Source organism: Gymnogyps californianus, chromosome 2, assembly GCF_018139145.2.
Source record: "Gymnogyps californianus isolate 813 chromosome 2, ASM1813914v2, whole genome shotgun sequence".
Lineage (NCBI taxonomy): Eukaryota > Metazoa > Chordata > Aves > Accipitriformes > Cathartidae > Gymnogyps > Gymnogyps californianus.
In genome coordinates this window covers 44,242,749-44,269,149 of record NC_059472.1, presented here as the reverse complement: position 1 = coordinate 44,269,149, position 26,401 = coordinate 44,242,749, and the positions used below count along the sequence as shown (strand labels likewise).

Sequence of the window (26,401 nt, the reverse complement as noted above, 5' to 3'; positions counted from 1 at the left end):
TTCTTATGGGCCAACTTAACAATAATAATAATAAATTATTGAGTAGGTAGAACCAGTAAGGTTCAAAGCCCTGTAACCCAGAAGTATACCAGTAAAAATGAGTGCTGTGTGAGCACAGATGAATACTCCTAAGTCCATCTCTTCAGGTAATAAACATGAAGACAATCAGATAAATTTACTCATGTCTAGATCAACAGTGGTAGAGTACAGAAAAGTTAATACTGTACAGAAAGATGATGTACAATTATATAATAAAAACTGACTTAATGGATACAAATTACTCTACACATGCAAAGACACCTGCATATCACATCATTCTCTTAAGTACGTATGTATATATGCACGTACGTGCACATACATATGTGTGCGTATGTATACACATGATCAAAATGCAGGGAAATCAATTTTGTTAAGTATTACACAGCAGGAATACTCCCACACTTCTAAAGAGTGCTTTCTTAAGCCTTAACTTACCGCATGAACTAGTGTCAAACCAGAAGTTTTACGTTTTGGTTGTGTGATGTCATTCTTCTCCCGTCCCTAAACTCATAAGCAACGATGCACTCAGTTTAAAAACAAAAACGTTGCTGCAAAGTGAACTAGACAAATTAGATACTTACTTATCAAAGCTATCACTATATTTTATGAAGCTCTCCAATTTTTCCTTGGCATATTCTACCACATCTGAATGAAGCTCTATTCCATGATTTATCCCAAAAGGTCCTGTAAATAAAAACAGCAGGGTGGTTTTTGGGTTTTTGTTGTTTTTTTTTTTTTTTCCTTTAAGCACAGCACAACCGCATGGAACAGCATTATACCTTTCACGTGTGAAAGCACTAACATCACATAAAACACAGAAGTCTCCCAACACCGCCAGACAAAGTTATTTTTTGCATCTGCATTACCAATGCTTAAGAGGAAGGTAAAAGGCCAAAGGATCAATGAAAGAACAGGGACAGAACTGTGGCAAAACAATTTTATAGAATGAATTTTCTTCATAAGCATGCAGAAAAAAAAGAATCTGACTACACTTAAATCAGTCTGAGCAACTTCTTTTTCAACACAGTATTTAGTTGGAATACAACAATTTCAAACTATAATTTAGTCTGTATTTTGGTATTTTGAAGTTTTCTTATGGCAAAATTTTCAGCTTTTGACAATTCAGAAATCAGGTATTATATCCCTTAGCCACATCTGCTCTTCTATTTTGCAGGTTCCAAAATCAGAAGTCTGCTCCTGATTTACTTATAATTTCCATTTAGACCATTGAAATTGACCTTGTTATGTTCACTCATCTCAATCCCATCACAATTGCAACACTGCTTTTCTGCAATCAAATCCATGTATATTTCCAAGTCAATTTGTGTGCCAAAAGTTAATGCTATTTTTCAGGAACAAGAAGAAATCATGAGACAGTATTATGAGGATTATCCACATCAGGAAGGAATCCGAATCAGATAGTCACATTTGCTGTGGGGATTCTATATTTAACATGCACTCGTAGCCCAGGGACTTTAGTCGTTGGAGCACAGAACTGGAAAAGGGAGAGGGAAGGGGAAGAAGGGAAAGCAAACATCAGCAAGATTAGACAAAACTTATATCCTCTACTGCATTCTAAATCTTTCCTAAATATTCAGCTCAAAGACATTACTCCAATGAAACAGAATTCAATTTGTCTTTTCTAGGACACCGATTAACAAAACAGACCTAGGGTTACTGAGAAAGGTTTCATTTTACAGCAAGAAAAAAAGAATATATGTCACTAAGCTGATTAATAATTGCAATACTTAACATAGTTTACAACATTTTCCACTAGGTGAAATAAAACCAATCCACTAGACTACCATAGGCAGTGCTCGTAAGACCTCTCTGATGGTAGGCAAGAGGTAGGTGGATCATCCAAGAGATGTTCTTAGAACTTGTGAAAACATGCACCTCCTGTTAACACTCATACCTACTGCAAATTTAGTTTATTACCTATCACATTAAGCGAAGCATTAGCATAGGCAATCCCCTCCTAGCTGTTTAATTATTTAATGTTCCCTTGCACAGTAATAAGCTATGATGTTTCTAACCAGTGTAGTTACAGTTCTACAGCATGCAGCAGCATCCAGGTAGATGTTTTCTTTAATTAAAATTAATCACCATTCCTTTAACCTCATAATTTGAAGCAAATTAAAAATGCATCCACATCATCTGTTCCAAAATTCACACACATTCCTTTCAATACTCAATTTTGAAAAACAAAGAACTAAAAAAACCTGTAAACGTCAGTTGCTCCAACAGCTTGAAATTAAATCTATGAATGCAAGACACCACCACATCATGATACACCACAGTATTCATAATTTGAACAGAAATACGAGAAACTTGTTCTCTTCTTTCATCAGGAAAGTCCCAGCTGTACATTTAAGCAAAGAGTCAGTCATTCTAAAAACACAAAACCAATTTCTCTGCTACTCTCCAAAGTCAACTGGCCTCTTTCAGCATAATGAGCTAGCAATTCCACCATCTAGTCTGAACTACATTTACATTTTAACAGTATCAGCAACAGTTAATTTCATCTGCATGGAGTGGTGCTTTTTTTTTTTAGTATGTTGCTATACTTACAAGTGTTCACCAGTTTCAAATTATTTGCCAATTTAATCTAGTCATTTTGACACTGCCTACATGGCAGAAATACCACTCACTACATTGTCAAATTGAAAGATACCCAACTACTGTAAAAAACCCACATGGTTCTCTGTTACGAATTGCAGTGCACACTGAAATCAGTTTTAAAAAAAATGTGAGCTTTTAAAAATATGATTTGTCAGAAAATTATGTCTGTTTTTTTCCTTGTTAAAGCAGATGTTCCCTGGTTTAAAACAGACACTAAAATAAAGAATGATTATATGTAACTAGTAATTTTATCAAAAGGGAGCACAGTAAGAAAATAAAGGCACACAAATTGTATTTACACCTTCCACGCCTCATCCTAGCACTCAAACCACATTACAACACTAAGCAGACTTTGGAGACTGGGTAGAGCACTACAGAAACATGGAAAGTCTACTTCTGTAAGTAGCTGAGCAGTCGCTGCTCCAGGCTCCTCAGCACTGCTAGAGAAGTATCAGCACCTGAGCTGGCTCTCTGGGAACATCTGCAGTGTAACTGTGCTCCTCGGGGGCTGTCAGCCAATCTCACCCTCTGTAGAAGACATGCCTTTTCCTGTTTTATTTCTTCAACTCTGCATATAATATTCTGAAGGATAGGAGTTCTGCTTGATAAGGAGATGTCAAACCCAGGAGCATTCAACAGCCAACCAACAGACACTCAAAATAGGTTAGATAAATACACAGATACAAGTGCAATATATAAGCCACAACTTCTTTTTTAAACATCATAGTTAAGAAAGAATAATGAAATAACAAAGCTTTCCACAAGGCAGAGAAATAAATTAATACCATCACTCACTACCCTGAGCAAATAACTTTAGAGAAAAAAATGCAGCAATATTTACTGTTTTAATACTGAAATAGAACACTGAACTTAAAATATTAGTCTAATTAAAAATACCTACTCTGAAATAGAAACACTATTGAAAAGCGCAAAGCAACATTCTAATAGAGCAGATACTTTTTTTTTTTTTATTTTTACCTGTGAATGAACATAATTCCTGTTTCCACAAGAGAACAGTGGAATCTGTTGAATTTATTGGTATTAACTGGAACAAAAGACACTGCCGGAGATGCCAACAAATGACATTTGTTATGTACTATTAGGAATAATTTCTGCTCTTTAATAAGTAAGAACAGATGACAAAGTAACTAAACTGAAAATTAACAAACCAACTCTTCACACCTCAGTTGTGTATAGAAATAAATATATGTAAAATCTGTATATTACCTGTCAGCAAGGTTTCTGCAACCAAGGAAATATGAAAACTCCATGTAATGCAGTCAATAAAATTGTATCTATGAAAACTACATACTAAAATAAATGAAGTTATTTCACATAATGGAATTCATTTGTAAAAAAATTATTTGTTGGTACACGTGCTCTGTTTTCTAAATACTGGGGAGGGGGGGAGAATTAAAGCATTCTTCTCTAAGGCAGGTTTTTTAAATTTAAGTTTAGACAGCAATATTTCATGCCATCTTTTTTCATACAGGAAATATATTTGAAAACAGAAGAAAAAACACAGTGCTAATCTGTTAAAATAGTTTTAAAAACCTACAGACCTGCAGTGCTTAAACAGTCTCATCGGTCTACATCCCAAAACTTTCTCACTAATAAAATGATTAAATAAATGTATTTTAAAATAATTTTTTGCATGCTGATGAGAGATTTATTCTTCAATTAAGTTTCTTCAAGAGTCATTAGCCTTCACAATTTAGATTTTTCTTTCCATAAACTGAAGATCAAAACAGTAACCTAGAGTAAGGGCATAAACATGATGCAGACTAAAATTTTAGTCTTCAAAAATCATTCCTCTGTGCCTTTTCCTTTTAAGCAAAAGGACTGTTTCCTGTCTAATGAGAATTTTAGATTATAGAAAGGCAAGCAGGAACAATTACCTCTTCCAAAACACTCCATGAAATTTCACTGAACAGCAGTGTCAGTGAACAGCTTGTAGATAACACACAGTATTTTAACAACATATCTCAAACACCCAGTCTTAAGTATAGTACTGCCACTTTTAAAGAAGTAAAGTTCTACAGGGCTTGTATAATCTTCTAAAAATATGCAGAAACACTATATTAAAATAAAAACGTTCAAGTTACCTAATATTAATCCCACCATTGTACTCAAGTATCCGGTTCCACTGCCCAGATTTAGAAAAGATAATCCAGGCTGAAGCTTCAGTGCTTCCATGACTTCAGAATAAATGCAAGGTGCTGACAAGTGTATATTTCCATGCTTCCAGGCCAAGTCTTTATAAGCATTGTCCCTGTATCCTTCCAGATAATAATCACCACGATCAATTGCTCTGAAGGCTTGCTCCACACTCTCAGTGCGAATGTATTGAGCTTCTTTCAAGTTATCAATTAAGTCATCGTTGTCTTCTCCAGCACTCACAGCTCCTCCCATGCTGAATTTCTGTGATAATTCAATTAGCTTGCAAAATACATTAGGAGGAGAGTTTTCCCAAAAGTGTAAGTATGTAATGGATTCTCAGTTCTTCTTTCAGAAGCACATCACAAACGAATCCTGGAAAATAGATATGTTTACATAACTTGAGTTTCAAAAGAGAAACAAATCAACAACTATTAGAGGGTGATGAAATACTGTTAGTATTGGATCACTTTACGAAGCAGAACTATTAAGACTCAGGACAGCATGTATTTAATAAAAATTCTGCCCTTCAGATTTTAACTCAATTCAATGTTTTTCAGCTTAGCTTTAATATGTCAACATGGGCTGTCTACATTAGCAAGTAATGAAGCGTAAGAGTTTTTTTACACAGACACTGAAAACACTACAGTGCTAAGAACCTATCACCCATATTACACATATTTGGGGGGACAGCAACTACCTTTGGAGTAGCTCTAGTCCCATCTTGAGAACTAAATGTCCAACCGCAGTTGAAGCATGTACCAACTTAGTTACATTTGAAAGGAACTGGGTTTACACGCTCTGAAATCACGCCACAGTGGAAGACAAAGCCAGGTGAGTGGTGATGGTGACGAGATGCTTCTCAGATGTTCACTTTTGAGCTGAACCAGAATACTAGTGCAGACACAACTACACATTGCTCTGTTCTGGATTCAGCACAGGAAACCCCTCTGAATATCTGAGGTCCTCCTAACGCCTGCCATATTCACTAGAGGAGTACAAATTTCTTAAGCACCTACAAGTTTTCAATAGCTTGCTGGCTCTTAAGTGACTAGTAAGTTTCATGAATTCTACACAGCACATTTACTTCAAAATAATTCCTTCAGATCTGTATTTTATCTGCAGTTACTACATTATTAATCACTAAACTCATAAAATCCAGATGTTAAAATTTTTAATGTTGCATGAATTACCAATAAAATAGCAACAGAAGACCAGAAGAAAGGTAAACAAAATAGTTTAATCCACCACTTCTAGGTGAATGGAGTACTCGTAGCGAGCCAGTTGTTAACATTAATTACAAACTCAGCCAAAAGAAGAAGGAAAAGATCATCATGAAACTTATTGCATGTTCTAGGTAACCTAGTTAACAAAGGAAAAAAAAAACCCAAAACAAAACCAAAGACTCACTCACCCCTGACTTCAATTGCATTGCCAAGTATCACCTTTTAAAAAATTCCAACCTGCCTCTTCAAACAAGCGTATTTCACCGAGCATTCTTTTTAAAAATATGAATAATCTTTTATCTGAGAATACTCCAGCGCAATTCAGCAAATTCCTGTTTTGTACATGCCTATTTGTGCTAATTCGTGAGTCAGGAATTCACAAACACAATCCAGATGCCCAAGGTCATTTAAGTTATCAGAATGAAGCTGGTTCCTAAGTTTACATTGTGGGGATCACTGCAACACAGTTTTTATGGTTAAACACTTTAAATTAAGAACCTTCTTAGAACACCAATTGAATCCTTTCCCACATGTTTAACAGGTCTCTATCAAAACAATACTAATAAACCTTTCCATAAAACCAAATGGCAACATCCAGAAACTACAAGCAAACTGAAGTTTAGTGGTTTTTTTTCCCCCCCATTGCAACATTAAACAAAGACTTTTGGAGTTTGAACCATTTTCCTGAAGGATTAAACTGCAAACAGCAATGATTCTGAAGTAAAGCACTAAAACATCCTTGCGAATGCAAAAAACTTATTCACATCTTGGACTGTGGTTCATTGAGTAAATTCACTTTTCTGAACATCAAACTCAGAATCAAGAGAGTACTAAAACTATTAAAGATCAATTCTGAGCAGAAAGGGCATATATAAAGACGCACATAATCCTAAATAAGGGAAAACTAAGATTAAACTTCAAAATTTGTTTTGGCTTGCTATTTTCTTCTTGCTTAAAAAAAAAGTTTCTACAGTGTCCAACACCAAAAGTTGTACAATTCTTATCCCTCCTCTGTCTAGATGGCGATCACAAAACAGCCTTCCAACAACGGAAACCTCATTTCTATTTGCAATTCTGACTGACAGAAGTGTTTCCTTATCCTTGCCTTGCATTAATTTACTTAAAACACCAAGTCACTAAAGAAGATGAATAACCATATAGTACCAGTGCTAAGACATATAGCTAGGTTTAAAATTTCAAGCACACAAGCTCAAATTTACCCCATCATACAGTCACAATGCTTCTCCTTAACTACAAACATACTTAAAAAAGAAGGGGTACAGGGGAATGCTCAGGGCTGCTAAAGCCCTGGTAAAATCATGGGTGAAAGATGACTGTTCACCACTCAGCTGTGTGCTTGTCTGAAGCAAAACCAATTCTCACTGACCTTCTGGAGTGGGAAGTGGTAAAAAGCCACCAGGTGCCAATTATCAACCAGCAGGAAAACCTTTGATGAAAGTAGAAAAACCACACTTCTCAACATCTTAGTGTTTCACAGCAGAATAAACAGGCCAGTGTGTGTTTAATTGCACAGGAACCTCCCTTTCTATTTGTGAAAAAACTAAGGGACAATTTAGACAGGAAACGTGGAACTTGAGGAAGGATTTTTTTTTTTTAAAGTAAAAAATAATTTGTAACAATATTCCAGCCCTGCTCATTTGTCTGCACTTGTATCACACCTAACAGTTCAATGAACTACTGAATCAAATGATAGCTAACAAGTTAAATAATCTACAGTGACTAAAGCAATACATTTTGCCATCCCTTCACCCTAAAAAGCTCACGATTGTCTTGAGATATGTTTGGAAATAATTTTAACTAAAAAGTAGATGTAAGAACTGAGTTTCTTGAAGACTAATGCAGCTGCTACATTTGAGAAACAGAAATACCACTTCCAGCCCTACCTGCAGCATGCATTCACCACCTCGCACCAGCAGATGGAGAACTTCACCAACTATCTACACTCACCTGGTGAGCAGGCAAATATACAAACCACTCAGATGGAAAAAGGCTATTCTTCCAACCTAAAGCTTTATTGTTTCTATCAAAAAATGTCTTTACTAGTTTCACATAAAATTTCTTTCCTGTAAGTAACATTTGCTAATTGCAATATAGTCACTATGCTAAAACATAATTAATTTCTTCAGGTATTTTGTAATTTTATATTCTTGGTATTATCTGACAGCTAAAGTTACTGTAGTATCACAAGATTTTCTACTGATGACACCCACCAAGCGTTTCACCTTCATTAATGGTTATCACGCAGAATCTCAAAAGGCAAGAACCGAAAAGGTCTGGTACACAGCATGACATTGTGGGAAGTAGGGGAGAAAACAGAGAGCCTCCTCCCAAGAATGGGACGCTTACACAGCACAACAGAGTGGCTAGTTGGAAGTGCAGTTGAAGGTTGCATCTCATTCTGGATACACTGCCCCTGGCTGAAAAAGGTGACATTACATAGACAGTGATATGGTTTGCTTTTTAGATATCTTGCTTTTGGTTTGCTTTCATTAACCAACTATGGTGCTCTACTCTGGACTCTACAGCTATAGGTAAGCAAAAATGCTACTCAAGTGGAAAGCATTTTTGTTAAAAAACACAAACACTCTAGGAAGTGAAAGAAATAGATCTTTTCATGAAAAGCAACCTCCTGTGCAGCAGAGAGATATTTTTTGATCTTTTACTTTCCTTCAATGCTTTGATGTTTGTAAGCTTTTACCTTATGAAAGCACAATTACTTGCTTCTAACAGAGGCAACAGATGTGTGAAGTCAGATACATTTTCTACTATTTTAAACACACAAAAACCACCTCACAAACTATTTTAGCACAGCTGGTAAAAAAGGGCAAGTTAGTCAAAGCTTCCTTGTGACAGCTGACCCAGGACCAAGATAAAGACAGCAGAGTATACTATGATAAAACTTTCTACATAGCTGCAAAGCTCACAGAAAGCATCCTGTGAAGCTTGATACCTAAACTGAAACACATGCAGTTCACAAAGAGCATGAGCAGCATTCCGATGCCAGTTACACCAAGAGGTATAGAAAGTTCAGAAGAAAGGGGAAGGGTGCATAACATTAACAAAATGCAACAATTGCCCTTAGCCTTAAGAATCTTTGGAATACAGAAGCCAGCGGAAATCATAGTTTAGGAGTTAAAATTTCAATAGTCTTCAGTAAAAAAGTTCATTCACTGATTAAAACCACCTACAATTAAAAAAACCTCTGCTTCTCATTCCATGCTATTCATGAATTTATTTTTACAAGTTGGAACACTTCATCTTGAAGTTTCTTATATTCACAATAAAAATGAGATGTCAACACACTTTCCAATTTCTGTAAAAATCCACACAACTGTATCACACCACCTCTGACCTGTTTCTGACCTAACTTGTAACCAATTTTACTGGAATTCCTTATCATAATTTCCCATTTTTTTTTTTTTTTTAAATATTGTCACATTAACTGAAGAGGTCTTCTTTGGCTATGTGAATCTAAGAAGTGCTGACAATTTGAGTGCATTTTAACTCTTCATGATTTTATAAGCTATGCAAAACTCTTAGCTGAGAAGTTAGTAACCAGATGTAAGGTTTGCCTAGGTTTTTTTGCCAGCTCTCAAAGGGACGCAAGTTTTGCACATTTCAGAATTTTTACAAATACATTTGCACTTCAAGTTAATTCCTTAGGTCACTAAGGACTTGCACACCCTCTTAAATACAGACTAAATACCATGCTAGCAAGGTATCCAGTTAATTTGACAGACCAAACCTCACCTTTGCTGAATCCACACAATGTCAAGTATCTTACAAATTTAGTATCTTCTAATACTGACACATCCTGACTCTACATAGATGACTCCTTAAAAATACAAGTTATTTGAGCCTACTAACTTGACTGTTGTTTCAAAGGATGAAAAATAGAAGAGAAAAAATAATAAATGGGATCAGCCGTATTTCAAGTCTCCTCCTCAGAACTATTTTCACTAAGATATCAGTTTGGAGCACACCGTACTGAATCAAGACTGTGATACATTACTTCAAACTCATAGATGGCATACAAAATTGCTTGGTGACCCTTCCACCTTACCCAGGAGGTGAGGACAGGGAAGAGAAACAATAAACCAGTGAGCTATGCATTAATATAGACATAGGAGTCAGCTGTTAAGTTTCCCCAAAAAGGATTACACTGTGTCACTTCAGTCCATTTAACAGTTTCAGCGTACTCATGACAGAAGTCAGCAACACCACTCTGATCAGCAGAGGTTTAAAGTTTCCCAGGCCACCAAGCAACTGTTAGGCGTACTTCTGTTCAGACTCAATTCGTGCCACTCCTGCAGCCGTAATAAACTCAAGATCATGCTTTGCCTGCCCTCGCCCCGTCCAAAGACTCCTGCAATAAAAGGACTCCATTTTTAGTTTAGCTTCTCCTTTCCTCCGAAGTATTGTAACAGTGCTGCACAAGAGGAAATTCAACTCCAAATTGCAGAGCCAAGTGTAAGATTTCAGCAGCACCTTTTGAATAAACAGAATGATTGATTACTATCTGAAAGAAAAACTGTAACGTTAGCTTCACCAGGCAAAGGCTGGAGAAAACCAAAATATGAACTGTGTGCTAGAGGTAATTGTAGTAGGTGACTACAAAAATCAGTATAAATTGTGGGACACAGAGGTATTTCAGAATGAAGTCTTTACAAACATTTTTTAAGCTTTTATACATATGCCTTGCTGCTAAACTGCTACTAAAGGCAATAAAAAGCCTAGGTGCTTTGGAAAATTAGTTGCTACCTGAACTGCCTTCTCTTCCACAGCTATTTGTTTTGTCACTCCAAATACTGCAGAAAGAAAGAAAACTGTTGTTTTCAGGATATAGTAACATACTACTTGGTGCATTAAGGAAAACACTATTGGAAACACTGCACATTTTTGAAGTCTATACTCTAGACTCATCTCACTCAAACACATTCACTCCTAACCTACTGTTCAGTGGATCATTTCAAGAAGCTTTTCAAGTTAAACAAAAACAACTACAAAAACAAGTACAGTCAGCTCTCCAATGTAATGCACTCCACAAAGCATACTTCAAGGTTCCTTGTAATATACCAATGGAACAAGGAACAGACCACAGGATTAACGTTAAGCCAAATGAATGTAAACAGCTACAACTACTGACTTAACCTGAATTGCATTGACCTACTTGGGCAGAAAATGTTTGTCAAGTCTGATGTAAGCTGAAGGCCTAAACAGGAGAATCAGGGCTTAAACAGCTGTTTATGCAAGATTCCAGGTGTGTGCTTGCTCTCACTCTTCCTCCACCTCCAGTCACCTGAACACACCAAACAGCACACATGGTACTGCATTTCTCTCAGAAGATGCACTGAAGCTTATGGCACTCCACAAATGCATGAGTAGTGACATGCACATCAGCGCAGATTTCATGATCAAATGACCTTAACCTTGGTAGTCACAGAAGGGCATAATTTTTGGACCAACCTTGCTGAACGTCTACTGAACCTTTTGACTTTTCCTCCTTTTTTTTTTTTTTAATGGAGACAGTTCACAGGAACTTAAAGTAAAAAATAATAAAACAACATAGAATTTTGTTCGTTGTCCACTCAGGGGAAAAACAACCCACCCACTTTTTTTTTTTTCTTCTTCTTTGGACTGGAATACATTCCTTTCTCAGTCTATGTTTTCTTCTGTACTGGATTTGTTTTTCTCATCTGAAATTCTATCTAACCTCTTCACACAATGGCAAGGATTGAATGCTGAAAGGAACATTTTCTATATACCAGTTCTATATGCCAGACCTGTTTTCAGGTATGCTGAGAAAGACTTTAAAATTCATTACCTTTTATTACAAAGCAAAGCAAAGAATCCTACGTATTTCCTGGATGGAACTCTTAATGCGTAGCTTAATATCACATCCTGACTCAGTTCTCCTTACTGCTTGAAATCTGGGCAACCAAAAAATGTTTGCAAAGCTGAGCCTCCTAGCCTTCAGTAGCAGTTTCTTTTTCAAACAGTCTCCCACCTGTGACACCACATAAACATGTTCTGAATGCCTACTTCAAAACAAAGAAGAGTTCACCATTTCCACCTGAGAGAGCTAGAAGTGTAGTTTGCCATACTGGGGTGAAATCTAGAGTACAGGATGGTTTCTGAAATTTAAAGGTGTAGATCTATAACCAGTAAGTACTAAAGCAGCCCTATACCCTCAGAGAGCAAGTCCTCAGCTGTGGTCTCTACCTATTTAGGCCTGGGCTTATGATTCTCCAATAGTTGTCACTATGGTCACCAGAGACTCAGCTTCAGTGTTGACATCCTAGAATGCCCTCTGGGCCACTAACTGACCTTTCTTAATTATATCCTGCAAAAACTCCCTGCCAAGAGACAGGAAAGCTGTCTCACTGCCCTAGTTTACTGACTCATTAATAGCTAGTAAAGAGTATCCGTTGGTCATCTGCACAAAATTATTTTCCCCCCACCTCCTACCTCAAATACATGAGATCTTTGGGATTTGCATACCTACAAATATTTTGCATCTAGTCATTCATGTTACAAAAAGCTTCAAACTGCGACCAAGCACAGAAACACTCCCTTCGCTTAAAAGTATTTGCTAGCATCTAATCTCACAGTAAGTTTTAATTTAGTCAGTATCTGCCATGAAACTTTTGTTAAGAAATGCTCTTATTTGTAAAATGAAAAAGCCTCCATGGATGAGAGGCTGATGAGATGATAAACAGCTCTGGAATACTCTGATTAGCCCGTCTGCAAAAGTCTCATGAGATTTTAAGCACCTGACATTATTACCTGTGCAGAAGACATTAGTCTGTCAGGCATAAAGAGCTGTCCATTACTGATGAACAGTATTAATAACCAGTTGCTGCTCAGTCCCCAGAATCAGCTCCTCCTGAAATCTGAAGCAGATGTGCTCTTAGGTGCTCTGAAAATCATTTTCCAAAGCAGCAAGATGCTGTTAGCTAGCATCATCAGGAAAATCAAAGAACTAAAATTTTTTATGGGTCAGTCCAGTGATACTGTCTACAAGATTTAAAAAAAAATTTCTAAATTATTTCAATAATTTCAGAGAGCAGTATTAACTGCTAACAAAGTCTGAATACCGATTGACAATGACAAGAACTGATATCTATGGCAGTGTATGATGCAGCTTGAGTGGTGGAACTAGACAGTTCCTGGTAATAGTACTTGATCAGAGCAGCATGGCATGCTTTTTTCACAGTACATGGTGATAAGGTGTCAACAAAACAATAGCTGTCAGTCTGTTGCTTGCCAATAGAGGTCAGCTATATGCAAACTGGTGATTACATCTCAAGAGGTTGTATGTATACCTTTATAAGTGAATGAACACTAGCTCTGCCCTGATTCTGTGTACCCTATAGTATCCCATCAACTGTAGATTCCAAAACAATTAATATTGCTTCTCTACCCACACCAGTCCAAAACATTTGGTGCTGCTTGTTTGTAAGACATTGCATAAAATGGTCTCATCTCTGGGGAGCCTAAGATGGCTTAGTGACCTGTCAAAGTTCCACTAAAAGATTTCAAAAGCAAAGGATGTCAGCTTAACCCAATGTCCAATATATAGAAGATCCCTTATCCTTCCTTTGACAGCAGTGTCCATGAAAGAACCTGGCAGTCCTCTTATAGCACACTTTTTAAAGGTCTCAGCTCCTGAGGGGTGTGCCTACAGCTCTGCCTATTCCCAGGCTACAACTATTTTAAGTCTGTCCAGTATAAACTAGTTGAAGAGTACTGCTTTATCACAGACTGGCTGGGAGAAAGGAGAAAGATGAGAAGCTCCTCTAGAAGGCCTAACAGACATACAGAAACAGGAGGTACCAGGTAATAGTGGCTTGTTCACTGGCAAGACTAAAATACCAGGACTTCATAAGACAGATACGAATCAGTGATGCTTAATACATACAGATGTCTGATATTCACTGAGTCTGTATCATGCACCTGTTTTTCAGAAGAGAAACTGCTGTCTGTGCACATATTTCACACGAATTAGCGAGCTACAGAGTGACCAGGCTGCAAAACTCACTGCCACAATACACAGCTTTGTACAAGGGTATTTAACAGAGAATACTCATTTCAAGCAGGTTTATATAAGCCATAACAGTCAAATGTTAAGAATTAGACGAGCTGTAGAGAGATGTGTAAAAAAAACACTTTTGGAATATCTAATCCTGTTTAGTCTGAAAAAGCGAAAGGCATACAAGTGGCAAACATTTCTGCAAGTTTTAACATTATCCTGATCATAAGCCAACTAAGACACCTTGACATAAAGGACAAGCCAAATACTCAACATTTTTAGAACAAAACCTGTTTCTCTTCGTGAAAGGAAATGCTTAACAATTTAGTTTGTGGTGACCAGAAGGTAACAAACCACAGTAAAATATGATGCTCCTTTACTTTCAGTATCACCTTCAGAGAGCAACCAATAACAGCTGGGGGGGTGGGGAGGGAGAATCCTCTTTTATAATGAAATACAAAGCAGGTTTAGTACAAGAACTGAAACACACTTTCCTAACCTTTTACCACAAATGTAGTTTCTGCAGCTATAGTTCTTAAGCACATCAAGTCACAGTTCATATAATTTTGAGCAGGCAAAATGTGGCCCATGACAAAATATTCACTATTTCAGCCAGTGCTAAAGTTCAAAAGCCTATTGAACATAAACATTTCAAGTTATTTAAATAACTCACTTCCAGCAGTAACAGAACAACATACGCCTGTTGCCTTTAGCAAAAGAAAATAGAAATGAGGTCAAGTGTAAAAATAGAAGATGGTTACATTCCTGACACTTGAAACCTCATCTTAGAGCTATGCATTTACTGCAGGCTCTACAAAAAAAACCCAGGCCCAAATAAAAAACAAAAATACCAATCAACTTTATCAAGCTCCTAGTGAGCTAAAACCTTTGGGTTTTCTCATTTTTAGAAATATATCTAAAAGCATCAAAATAGCATGTAATAATCACAGCACGAGCAACTTTTATTACCATATTATCAAAATGTTTACCTTCACAGCCTGAGAATCTCAACTTTTATTTATTATGTGTCCTCATCTTACGAGACAGTAAATAAATAAAATTTTAAAAAAATTCAAGTCCTGATCCTGTTTACTAGATTCTTAAAACAGTCCAGTGCAATACAACACTTTGTTTTGATAAGTTACTTTATTACTTAGGCCTGTAATCCTCAAGACAGAAGAATGAGTAAGGCCTACTCCTGCTTCTCTTCCTCAGAACCATGACACAAAATTCTTTCACTGATGCAATCTTCCAGAAGCATCACACTGGCCTTACCAGTTTTTTCAAGTGTAACTTGTTTACTAAAACACATGCACACTAACAGTTACTTTTATCTTGTCAAAGAAAGCAATGGATATCTACTTGAACCTAATTTTCTTCTTTTTAATCCTAAATCCTGCATATCTCCAAGCTCCTCACACTTTAAGGCCCATGTCATAATCTGCCTCATTCTCCAGACATACCATAAATCCATAAACAGCATACCCTAAAATGACATGACCTTGTCCATAAATCCCTATTTCTTAAGATGTCCAATGCTTACTTTATATAAAACAGAGATTAACTATCCCTTCATGGTTCTTACCAAAGGAAAGTGATGATTTATCAAAACTTTCAAAATGTACAAATCAAGTATGAACTAAATATATTTTAAAAATCTACCAAAGTCTCTACACAAACGCAAGTCATTGGGGGTGGAATCAACTCCTTATTTTACAATTTAAAAGGCTACAGCATTAGTACTGTTACCAAAGCCTGTCCCACAAAGTTTCATGCAATCATTCTAGTGTTCTCCCTGTTCCTGTTGCTATTAAAATACCCTACTTTGAGGTAACATTTCAAAGTATTGCTTTTGTAACAGTATCACTTTAATTCACACCTCTGTGGCCAGCCAGTAACTTCCACCATAAATTTTCAACTGGGCTTGCAAATGATTAAACAGATTATTTGCCAGCACATATCAAAGTTAACCCTGTGAAGTTATGCAATAAAAAGCTATTCTGCACACAGACAAAGGAGCAGAGAGGCACACTGGCAGGTGGGGGAACCCACCTAAATACCCTGACCCAGCTGCTCCCAGGGCTATCGCAGGAGAACCATCGGCTCTCCCCACATCCCCACCACCACTGGGCCTCTCCAGGGCACTTTTCAGATCGAGAGATGTGACTGCTTATTGGGCTACCAGATTTATCATGGGATGCAGGGGAAAGGCACCTGGAGATTGCACAAGTCCTGTTATGGGATGTTTAGGGGAGGAACCAAAGGCGGGGAAAGGGAAGGATCAAAGTGGCTTGGGGAGGAACAAGCATGGGAAAACCAGGGCTATGGTGACAAGAGGGACAGGCCACCTGTGAACAGGTCAGTATGCATGTCCAGCTGTGCTCTGCCCCAAATCACTGCTGTCTGTCCTGTCTGCTCATTAATCTCCTTTTGTAATTCTTTTCCTGGGGCTCTATTCAGCATGCATGTGCGTCTACGTGACAAGTGGAGTCAGACCACAGGTCACAGGGGCCTGTGGGTCTGTGGTGCCAGCAAAAGAGGGGTGAGCTTTTTGCAGGTCAGGGTGTGATCACAGGGAGTACCAAGCTGGACTAGCCAGCAAACTGGCAGCGTGGCCTGGGAACCAGGGACAGGGCAGACTGTCCAAGCGAGGCAACTGAAGGAGTTGGCTGCTGGAGGAAAAGGGGGGTCCAAGGGAGCTGCTGGAGAATCTGTGGTGTTAGGGATTGGTGGCTGAGCATAAGTGTGCGAGTGTGTGTGTGTGCGCAAGAGGCAATGGGGGATAAATGGACCCAAGGGCCAGTTTCAGGGTAGAACGAGTGTCTAAACCCAGTAACTGGAAGGATCCATACTGTATACATTCATGTGTTTGCCACTAGTAGACATTCAGCTTGACCATCCAGAAAGGGCAACAGGATAAGGCCATTGGCGCTGTTTCTGCTTCCATTAGTGCTGTGTTTTCTGTGTTGATGTGGTGGCCAACTATGTATTTATACACGTACATGCTGAATACGCACGTTTGTGTGCTACTGAGAATACGTGCTTAGCCTCACTACTGGCTGGACCTGGGGCCATGCATGCCTAAACTAAGAACCAGAAATACTTGAACAAAACCCCTTATAGGCTGTCTTTAAAAGCCAAAACCAAAATACATAAGCACATTGTTAACTTGAAAATGTTTCTGCACTATTGTTTTTCTTTGTCTCCAGGTATGAATCAAGTACTATTGCAAATATGGCTCCAAAGTTATCATTTACTTACAGTACAAACAACAGCAGATGTAGTCTGGAGGGGATCTGGAGCATTTGGGAAAGCTTCAGTGACCATTTCACGATATTCAAACAAATATTTCACCAAGAAATGGAAGTTGAGAACCTTTTATCATTGCTTATGTAGCACCTGTGCACTTGCACAGTATAAGTGTACCTTCATCCCTATAATCCTACCCCATCAGGTTTTTTTCAGTCATACAAAGCACATGGTTTTCACCTGAGAGAAGTGTAGTTTACAGATACAACACAAGAGGCTGCTACAGTCACATAACCTGCTGCAGTTATATCATTAACAACTCCAGTTTATCCAGAGCATCCCAGAATGGAGAAGTCAAATCCTACACTGACTTCTTCTGACAACTGAATTACTCCAGAAAACATCACAGAATCTCAGGAAACTCGGCAGCAGTGAGTCTTAGTCATAACGAATGCATAATTAACTGAAGTAAATAAGCAGAGACTAAGGCCTATGGGATTTAAAATGTTGCAACTGTCAGCTCGGCAGAAGTTATAAAGAAACTCAGCAACTCAACTTTTCTGTGTCCTTCCAGTTTCACTGACCTCCTCACTGCAATAATGCCAAATGTAGAGTTTCCTGAAGGAAGAACACAGCAAAGCTTAAGAAACTGGACAGCAGGTGACTACACTGAACAGAAACAAAACCACAGTTCATTCTCAAAAGGCTGAAGGGGAGAGTTTTGCAAATAAACAGCAGGGTCACATGCCCCAGCAGAAAAAGAGCCAGCAAAACCCCACCTGCCAGAATCCAACACAAACAAGAGTAAACAAGAACTTTATGAGTCTCAGGCAAAGATTTTCAGATGGAAATCAAATCCTTTAATGGCAAACTGATGTCCTAGTAGAAACACTCACAGTACTCCTGATTACTTGAAATTATTAGTACTGCAGAAGTATTAACCTTTTGCTTTTTTTGCTGAAATCAAGCATCTCCTTTAGTGAACTTCAGAGTTTATTCTTTCAGCAATGCTAACTTGCATACATTTTAGCCATACCTATATCAAGCAAAAACAATTGTGTCGAAAATATGATTACCAGGATAGTGGCTCCAACTCTCTTCTCTAACTTTGATATATAGACCATTATACAGCACAGTGGTCCTGACTGGGTTGAGTAGTATTACTTGGCTTTTTCTTTCAAATATTTGTCAAGAAAACCACATGGTAATTCCTGAATATCCGCTGAAAACATCTGCTACAGAAATAACACAAATAAATTCTCAGAATAGTAACCACTTCTCATTTTCTCCCAACCACATGGTTCTAATTCCTCTTTCAATGTTAAAACAACCATTTATAGGAATCAAGCCTTTCATTTGGGACAGGGACACCACAGGCATATCAACTGCTGGATGTGATTCACTATCTGACTATTACCATAAACAATTCCAATGACTTTATCACTTCACTTATGGAAGCCATACATTGATGCATTGGGTTTTGGAGAAGCAGCTTTTTTGTCATTTTTTTTTTTAAATATGAACAAATAATTAAGATATGCATCTCAGATGTTCTCTTTGAAATTTAGTTCCCCTTCACTCCTGAAGACAACAGGAACTTATAGCAAATGCTATTTGTTTTGCTTGAAGGATAGTACGAATATACATACTTTGAATAGTTACACTCAGGAGCGCATGTATTTTGTGTCTACTATATTACTGCATACTGCCTTTCACTACATCTTAAACTACTATTGTATAAGAACTCTGATTTGACTCTAACTCCTACCAAAAATCTATAAAAACATTTGCAGACATCAGCTGGAAAAAAACCCGTCTTCCCAATGACAGTTAGATATCTCCTGGTAGAACATTATCCAGTATCACAAAGTTGTTGCTATTCCTCCTGAAAACAGTTTTCAAGATTGCTTAATTTGCCATTAGAAATATGCACCTATCATTTAAGACTTTAACAACCCAGTTGTTTAAAAAAGGAAGAAATAATCATGATTACTGACAGCTTCAGTAAGCACTATCTATTTAGAAATCATGCAAAGGTAAGTTTTTGTAATAATAACAGCAAGCCTTTGATACTTGCAATGAGACTCAGGTGCTTAAACACAGACCTCTAGTGCTATTTTAGGTGCTCATGCTAACTATAGGCTACTTGGCCTACGAAATGGCAACAATTAGTGTTAAGTAACACAACAGAAAACTCTTCTGCCCACATCCTGTCCTTGCTTCCCCGCAAATAAGCAAGAAGAGCTGCTGCTATTGTGTGATTTAAGACTCCTAGACAGAACACAAACCGCATAAAGCTGAGGGATGTGTCTTTTGAAAGGAATGCAACAGTTGGGACTGGAAAAGCAACCAGATAAAAGTTAAGGCGTGATCGGCCAAAAGACTCATAAGAAAATAGACCAAAAGAACGAACCTGGAGACACTGACTTGTGACCAGAACTGAATGTGCAGTCTGTCATCACCAGGTTCTAAAAACTCTCAGGACAGAGATCCTCTTCACAGTCACTACACTGCCGCACAACTGGTTGGTTGTGCACATATTCTTTGTGCGTGTGTGTATATAAACACACACAATCTCTAGTAAAACACGCATGTTAGCAACCAAGATAAAGACTGTCCCTTCTCTAAGTGCTCAGCTACCTCTACTTAGATTTATCCTGCCCACCATCTTTTTTTTTTTTTAACTTCAGAAGAATTTAGGCCTTCAGTGAACCCTACCTCATATCTAACAGCTCCATGTTGACAACTCAGATGCCCTACAGCACCTTCACATAAATTTCCTTCACACAGGATTCCAAACATCCCACATCACTATTAAATCACTTGCTCTAAGCCTATTAGTTTTTAAATTAGTTTTTAAACCTGATTTTAAGTTTTTGTTGGCAAGTTCTGGATTGTTTCCTCGAACAAGTTTTTAAACATTAATTCCATTTGTCTTCTTTTACATCCTAGAAACATTGCAAATCCAAATTCAGCATTTGTTTTGCAACTGTATGCTGAGCAAATACTACTTTGAGAAAATCTGGAGTGAAACGCAATACTTGAGAGAAATTCTAAGCCTCAATATTTTACATCACCTTAACAACACTCGCAGTATCTTAAATCTCCAACTCTGTGCAACTCAGAACTCAATGTTCTGCACTTGCAACAAACTAGATCTTTACATCCTTTCTTTAGTAAACATTATACAAAACAAAGCCAGAACTCCAAAATTAGCGTTCATTAAATGCATCTTCTAAGCAGTGGGCTCCAAGTCTTTTTCTGCCACAAGACAGCCCTCTAACCAGAGGAGCAGTTTACTCCTGCTCCAGTCACCTCCCCACTTGAACTCCCCCACATGAGAACACACCAGAATCTGTAGCCTGAGAGTTACCATGGTGACACCTGATGTCACATCTAAACTATTTTAGGGCTGTGGAGTTTGGTGGGGTTTTTTTGGTTTTTTTGTTTTTTTTTAAACTGCTCTATGATGACTTCTAAACCAGTGTTTTCTCCTCACAATGAAGGACAATTTATATTTTTGTGTTTCAATTTAAAGGCCTGATAAAATTCACCGACAAATAAGTTACATACCAATTGCAGTCACAACATACAAGTGATGGACACCACAGCTGCTCTCTAGATACAACTTCTAATACTTTTTGCTTTCAGAAATAAGTTTCTTAGGACTAACTGCCATTTTTAAAGACATCTTTACTTTCAGTTTACTTTTACTTTATTTCTTACTTTCAATGTTTCCAATAAGCTTCTGATCAGAAGTACATTTAACAAGAATCCACACACATACATTCATCAGGATTTCAAGCTCCTTGGGATTAGCTAACATCACTGTCAACTTTGCAGTAGCAACACTAACTCTGAAACATAAAGTTGGCATGATGTACCAGGACAAAAAGGACAAAGAACTAATACTACTGTTCTGAATAGCAGCCAGCTAATCTTTCAGTCCTGCAAAAAATTATATTCAGCATCCTAAGCTGCTACAAATTCTATCCTTTCTTCAAGGCCCAGAAGTCCAGCCCAATTTTCTTAACATAGCAGCAGCAACTGCTTTAAAAGCTTGCATTAAGCAGGCCTGAAGGCTCTCATTAACATCCAGCGCACACAAATAAGTCCCAAAGGAATTGGAGCACAGTAGTTATTTCCTGATGTTTTAATGTAATTATACCCGTAACATTTAATATAAACTACTTCACTTTACTCCCTACAATGCCATAAAAGGAAAAAGTGGAACAGTGTGATCACACTTCTGCAAAGGAGATACATTAAAAGAATTCTCCATCAAAAAAATCCACATTCATTGGTTGGAGAAGATGAAGCATACAGATCAACTTCTGACCCTACCGGAAGATTCCTAGAGTGCCTTTAGGCCAGTCACATACCTGATTATTCATTTGCAAAACAAGATGGCACATATATTCTTCCTACTTTTGCTTTGAGGAATTTACATTCTAAGTAGGTGAAATAAATGAGATAACATTCAATGATGTTTGCATTCAAGTGCTGTAGACTTCAAGGCACTTTTCTTACACAGAGTGCTAATTAACGATCAGCTACAGAGCATCACTTTCAGTTCAGCAGGGTAAAATAGCAGGTCTCTGTGACATTCCTGCTGAAAATGGGAACAAACCAGGAAATGAAAAGAACAGGTATGTGTAAAGACACTTCTCATCCAGAAACAATGACTGTGTTCTCAGGTGTTTCTCACCATGCACTGAAGACTGGGATGAGCATTCCCACATTGCCCAACTATTTCAGAATCGCTTTTAATGTATCTGTTTTGGGGAACTCTTAAAACTCCTGACATAAACCTTTCTGGAACACCGCATGGAAAAATTATCTTGCCTATACTGAATTTTGGGAGCATCTTTGGGTAAAAAAAACCCCTGCATTACTAACCATGTCTTGCAGTAGGAACTTCAAATTTGGTCCTTGTATTACTGTTTTTTCTTTCGAGTTTGCCTAAAAAAAGTCACAGGCAACATGCTCTTTAGAGACTTCCATCTGCACTCATATCATGCTTAAGCCTACCTTTAGCTTCAGAATACCCACTTACTATCTCAAAGCAACCACACTTCAAGTTTACAGAAACACAGCCAAGTGACTGCTCTGGCATGGTCCAGCACAGGCACGGAAAACTACAATACATGTCTGGCAGTCAGGTCCTATTGTTAGTCTCCTATTAGGCAGAAGCCTCTTCAAAAGGAGCTGCTGCAGCTTGGGGCAGTCACTGACAGGCAAATAGAATACTGAGCAATAAAAATCACCAATTTGCCAAGATTAGGACTATAAAAATGGCAAGACTTCATCAATTTATAAATAGAGTACTGCAAAACTGAAACTGGTCAAATATCTAAAGCAAGTCACAACATGAAGTCTGAGATTGGATGAAGAAAACCCAGAGAGAAAGCCAATTAGGAGAGCCAGAAAGATTTTTACAAGAATTCTGAAGATCGGAGATTAAGCAGGGAAGGAACCTAATCTTGCACAGACCCAGTGATAACATTTGGCCGTCCAGGGCTGTTCAATATCACATACTTCTTTCTGTTTCTGTAATTTCATGACATTCTCCTCACTGCAGACCTCCCAACAACATCCAATTGTTTTTCCTTGCATTTCTGAGGGACACTGACTGTTGTAAAGAACATCTGGCTAAGTGTCCATCTCCAAAGCCCTCATTGTGGCTCTGTGATCTCACTCACGTACTATGTACATTCCTATCATTATATTTATTCACCCAAAGTCAGTTAAAATACCAATAGATCTTTCACACATTTGTCCACCTATACATCCAAAATATTTTTCAAACTTTCCCAACAAATCAGGCAGGAGTTCTGCAGAAGACAGCTCCATTTATCCAAGCCTGATTCCTTCCAGAGATGGTCTGCCCAGAGTAAGGTAAGAGTCCTGTGGGGGAGAAAAATGTATCACACATATTACGATTCATTTGCAAGAATAATGAATTACGGTTACAAAGGCATTCGCACAATACACTCTCGTCATTTACTAACTTTAAGCATTAGATTTTTTGCATCTTAAAAGCACTCTCTGTAACACAGAGGGCATATGGTTAAGAGGGATTGGGTATCTTCACTAATTCACTGAAGTGGTGACTAGCCTTACCTGTGTCTCTTCTTTGTGTGTGTCTCAAAGTTTACTGCTGCTTGTCAAAACAAACCTTACTTCCTTGCTAAAGTCTGCAGTTCAGCTGTGCTTGACTTTTACTTGACAGCAGTAAAAAATACCCACTAGGAGAACAGTAGCTACATGGGCACCAGTAAGTACTGCAAGGACACAAGCATTCTCCACACATTGCACCAGTTCAGTACTTCCTTCTCTCATGCAGACCCTGAAGATCTTTTCCTTCGTCTTCCACCAAGAAAAATGAACACCACCCGCCCTTCCACCATAGGAGGTTTTTGGTTTTTCCCTTTTGCTGTCAAAGACGACAGAGTTGTACAAAGCAGGCCCAGGCTGCTGACTGCGTATCAAATAAATGCCAAGATTCCTTCCCCCTCCGCCCTCCCTTCCCCTTCCTCCAACTTCACTGCGAGCCGCTGACAACTGCCGAGGCAAGGGGGAGGAGGGCGACGACGGAGGAGAGACAAGACCTGCACATGCACAGAAGAAGGCGGCCCGAGGTTTCGGGCCGCAGAGGAATCACATTAAGCGCAGCTCAGCTACAGGCAGACGTGACCCCAGGACGCCTCCAGCGAACAGATAACAACAAAGAAAACAGAGTGGGGAGGAGGTGGCTGCCCCGGAGCGAGTTCCTGCTCCTCCCCTTACGCTGCTCCCAGCCAAAACAGAGACCACAATGTAAACAGAGACAAAATGTGCGTTTATGGCAAAGCGGGGGGCAGAGGCAGCCTTCTCCTTCCCTCGCGGCTGCCGCCAGGAACGCTCACCGACTCCTACCGCCGCCCGCCTACCGTGGCTTACGGGGCGAAAAGCAAAGTTATCATGCCTTTTACACACTTCATTTATGTAAGCAAAGAATTTTCCCCTCGCTGCTGCCACACCACCTCCCTTCCCGAAAGAAAAAACACCCTTCCTTAGCCCATAGGTTTTTCTTGAAACAAAACAAAATGTTATCTCGCGCTTCCTTTTGCCTCCTCCAAAATGCCTCGGCCTGGAAGACGCAGCCCCCACAAGACCCTCAGGTTATAAGGGTTCGCGACAGGAAAAAAAAAAAAAAAAACCCCACCAAAAAACCAAAACCTGTAAGCTCCCATTCTCACTGCATTTCCTCAAAGGCAAAGAAAACCAGCCGTCACGGGGAGGAGGCAGGGCGCAGAGCCGCAGCGGGGGACGAGCGCAGCGCTCACCTTGCCTCTACCCCCCCCCCCCCCCCCCCGCCCGGTTCTCAAGGCTGGAACCTTCTCTCTTGTCCCCGTCCCCTCACACCTGCCCCGGGCCCGCGGCAGCCACACCAACCACCTCTCCTCCCAACCCTTTTTGGGCCAGAGATTATTTATTACGCAGGCGGCGACAGGACGCGGGGGGTGGAGGGGGGGAACCGGGCAAAAGGAGGAGGAGGAGGGATGGGCTGCCGAGGGCGTACGCACTCTCTCCCCGTCCCGTCCCTCCCCAGCCCGCAGGCGCGAGCGGCAGCAAGCCCTCGCCCTGTCCCGGCTGCGCGAAAACAACCTTCCCCCTCCCCCCCCCATCCCCCCACGCGCCTCAGAAGGGCGCGCGCCTGCGTGCGGGGCCAACGGACAATGGGAACCGGAGAGCCCGGGGAGGCGAAGGGAGAGCAGGGGGCCGCGCTGCCCGCCCTCCCGCCGCAACTCACCGTCCCGGCTGTCCGACGGCGGCCTCCACGCCGCACAGCGCAGCCGGAGAGCGCAGTTCTGCCCCCCCCCCCCCGACACTCACCCGTTCTGCGGCGGGCCCCGGACCCTGCGCGGGGCGGCAGCGGCGAGACCAGCCTGGGGGGGAAACGCAAGCGGGAGAGCGCTCCGGTCGCCGGGGCGAAGCGCAGCGGGGGCGATCGCCGAGGGAGCGGGAGCCGGCGCAAAGCGGAGGGCGGCGTGCCCCCGGCCCGGGCGTCGGAGGGGTCCGCGGGTCGCCGCCGCCGTTTGGGTTGGTGTGAGAGACGGCGAAGGGAGGAGGGGCCCCAACAGCTGAGAGGATGTAAACAGAAGGTCACGTGACCCTGCCTCCGCAGGCGGCCAAACCCCCTCCGCGCCACGGGGCGGCTTGAAAGGGGGAGGGGGAGGAAGGCCAGCCGCTCTGCTTCGAGCCGTCATTGGCCGCGCTTTCCTAGCCCGAGAGCCAATGGGGGGCTGGCGTTCACGGCGCTCGTCACCAGTCGCCTGGGGAGGTGGCGAACCTGGTGCTCGCGGTAGCGCCCGGACATGGGCTCTCCCCTCCCCCACCGGGCTGGAAACCCCTTCCTGGGACCGGGACCGGGCCCGGCCCCGCCGCCCGTGTCCCCGCCGCCCGTGGCAGGCGGCCCGCTTGTCTCCCGTGAGCCGCTGAGGCAGGAAAAGCGGGGACCGGGTTCTCGCAGCGGAGGGACGGGCCGGGGGCCGGGGCCGGCCGTGGGGGGAGGAGCAGCAGCACCGCAGGAGGGCGAAGGAGGACGCGCAGCTTCTCGGGCCTGGCTTTTAAAAAACGGACAATGCCCGGTGCCCATCCGAAGTTGCTTTGCTTTCGCCGGGCCTCCTAATTTGATGGCGTTTTCGCCTTCCTCCGACGAGCAGAGGCAAGGGGGAGGCCGGCGTCTCTTCAGATCCCCCTTCTGTAGGGCCTCTCGCAAGGGGAGTCAGAAAGTGGCGCTGCCCCCCTCCGAGAGAAGGGGCTGCAGGCTTTGATGTTGCCGGTTCTCTGAAAGATGAGATGGTTTGAAAAACTACAGGGAGGAAGAGAGATCCCAGGGACAGCTCAGAGGAATTCGGGAAAGGAGGAAGTACTGTGGAAGGGAATAGACGGGAGTAAGTGGAGGTCGAGACAGCCTGGGGCCCTGGTGCAGGCTGGTGAAGCCCGAGGTGATCAAAAGTATTGGGTCATTCTGAGCCCTGGTCTCAAGTGAGGTTTCTAAGGCATTGTC

General features: G+C 40.5%; 1 protein-coding gene across 3 annotated transcripts in view; it reads right to left on the bottom strand.

Annotated features, from left to right (window-relative positions):
- PCMTD1 (protein-L-isoaspartate (D-aspartate) O-methyltransferase domain containing 1) overlaps positions 1 to 25,423 on the bottom strand; it is a 46,010-nt gene extending 20,587 nt beyond the window's left edge. For 2 of the 3 annotated variants that reach the window (XM_050892880.1, XM_050892881.1), the window contains exons 1-3: positions 25,225 to 25,423; positions 4,767 to 5,193; positions 621 to 723 (exon numbers count right to left, since the gene is read on the bottom strand). In XM_050892880.1, coding sequence (XP_050748837.1) covers positions 621 to 723; positions 4,767 to 5,073 — 410 coding nt within the window. In that variant the 5' untranslated portion in view covers positions 5,074 to 5,193; positions 25,225 to 25,423. Of the gene's footprint in view, positions 1 to 620; positions 724 to 4,766; positions 5,194 to 25,224 lie in introns of those variants that run through there. The other variant, XM_050892882.1, reaches the window with a different exon arrangement.
- Positions 25,424 to 26,401: the final 978 nt, after the last annotated feature.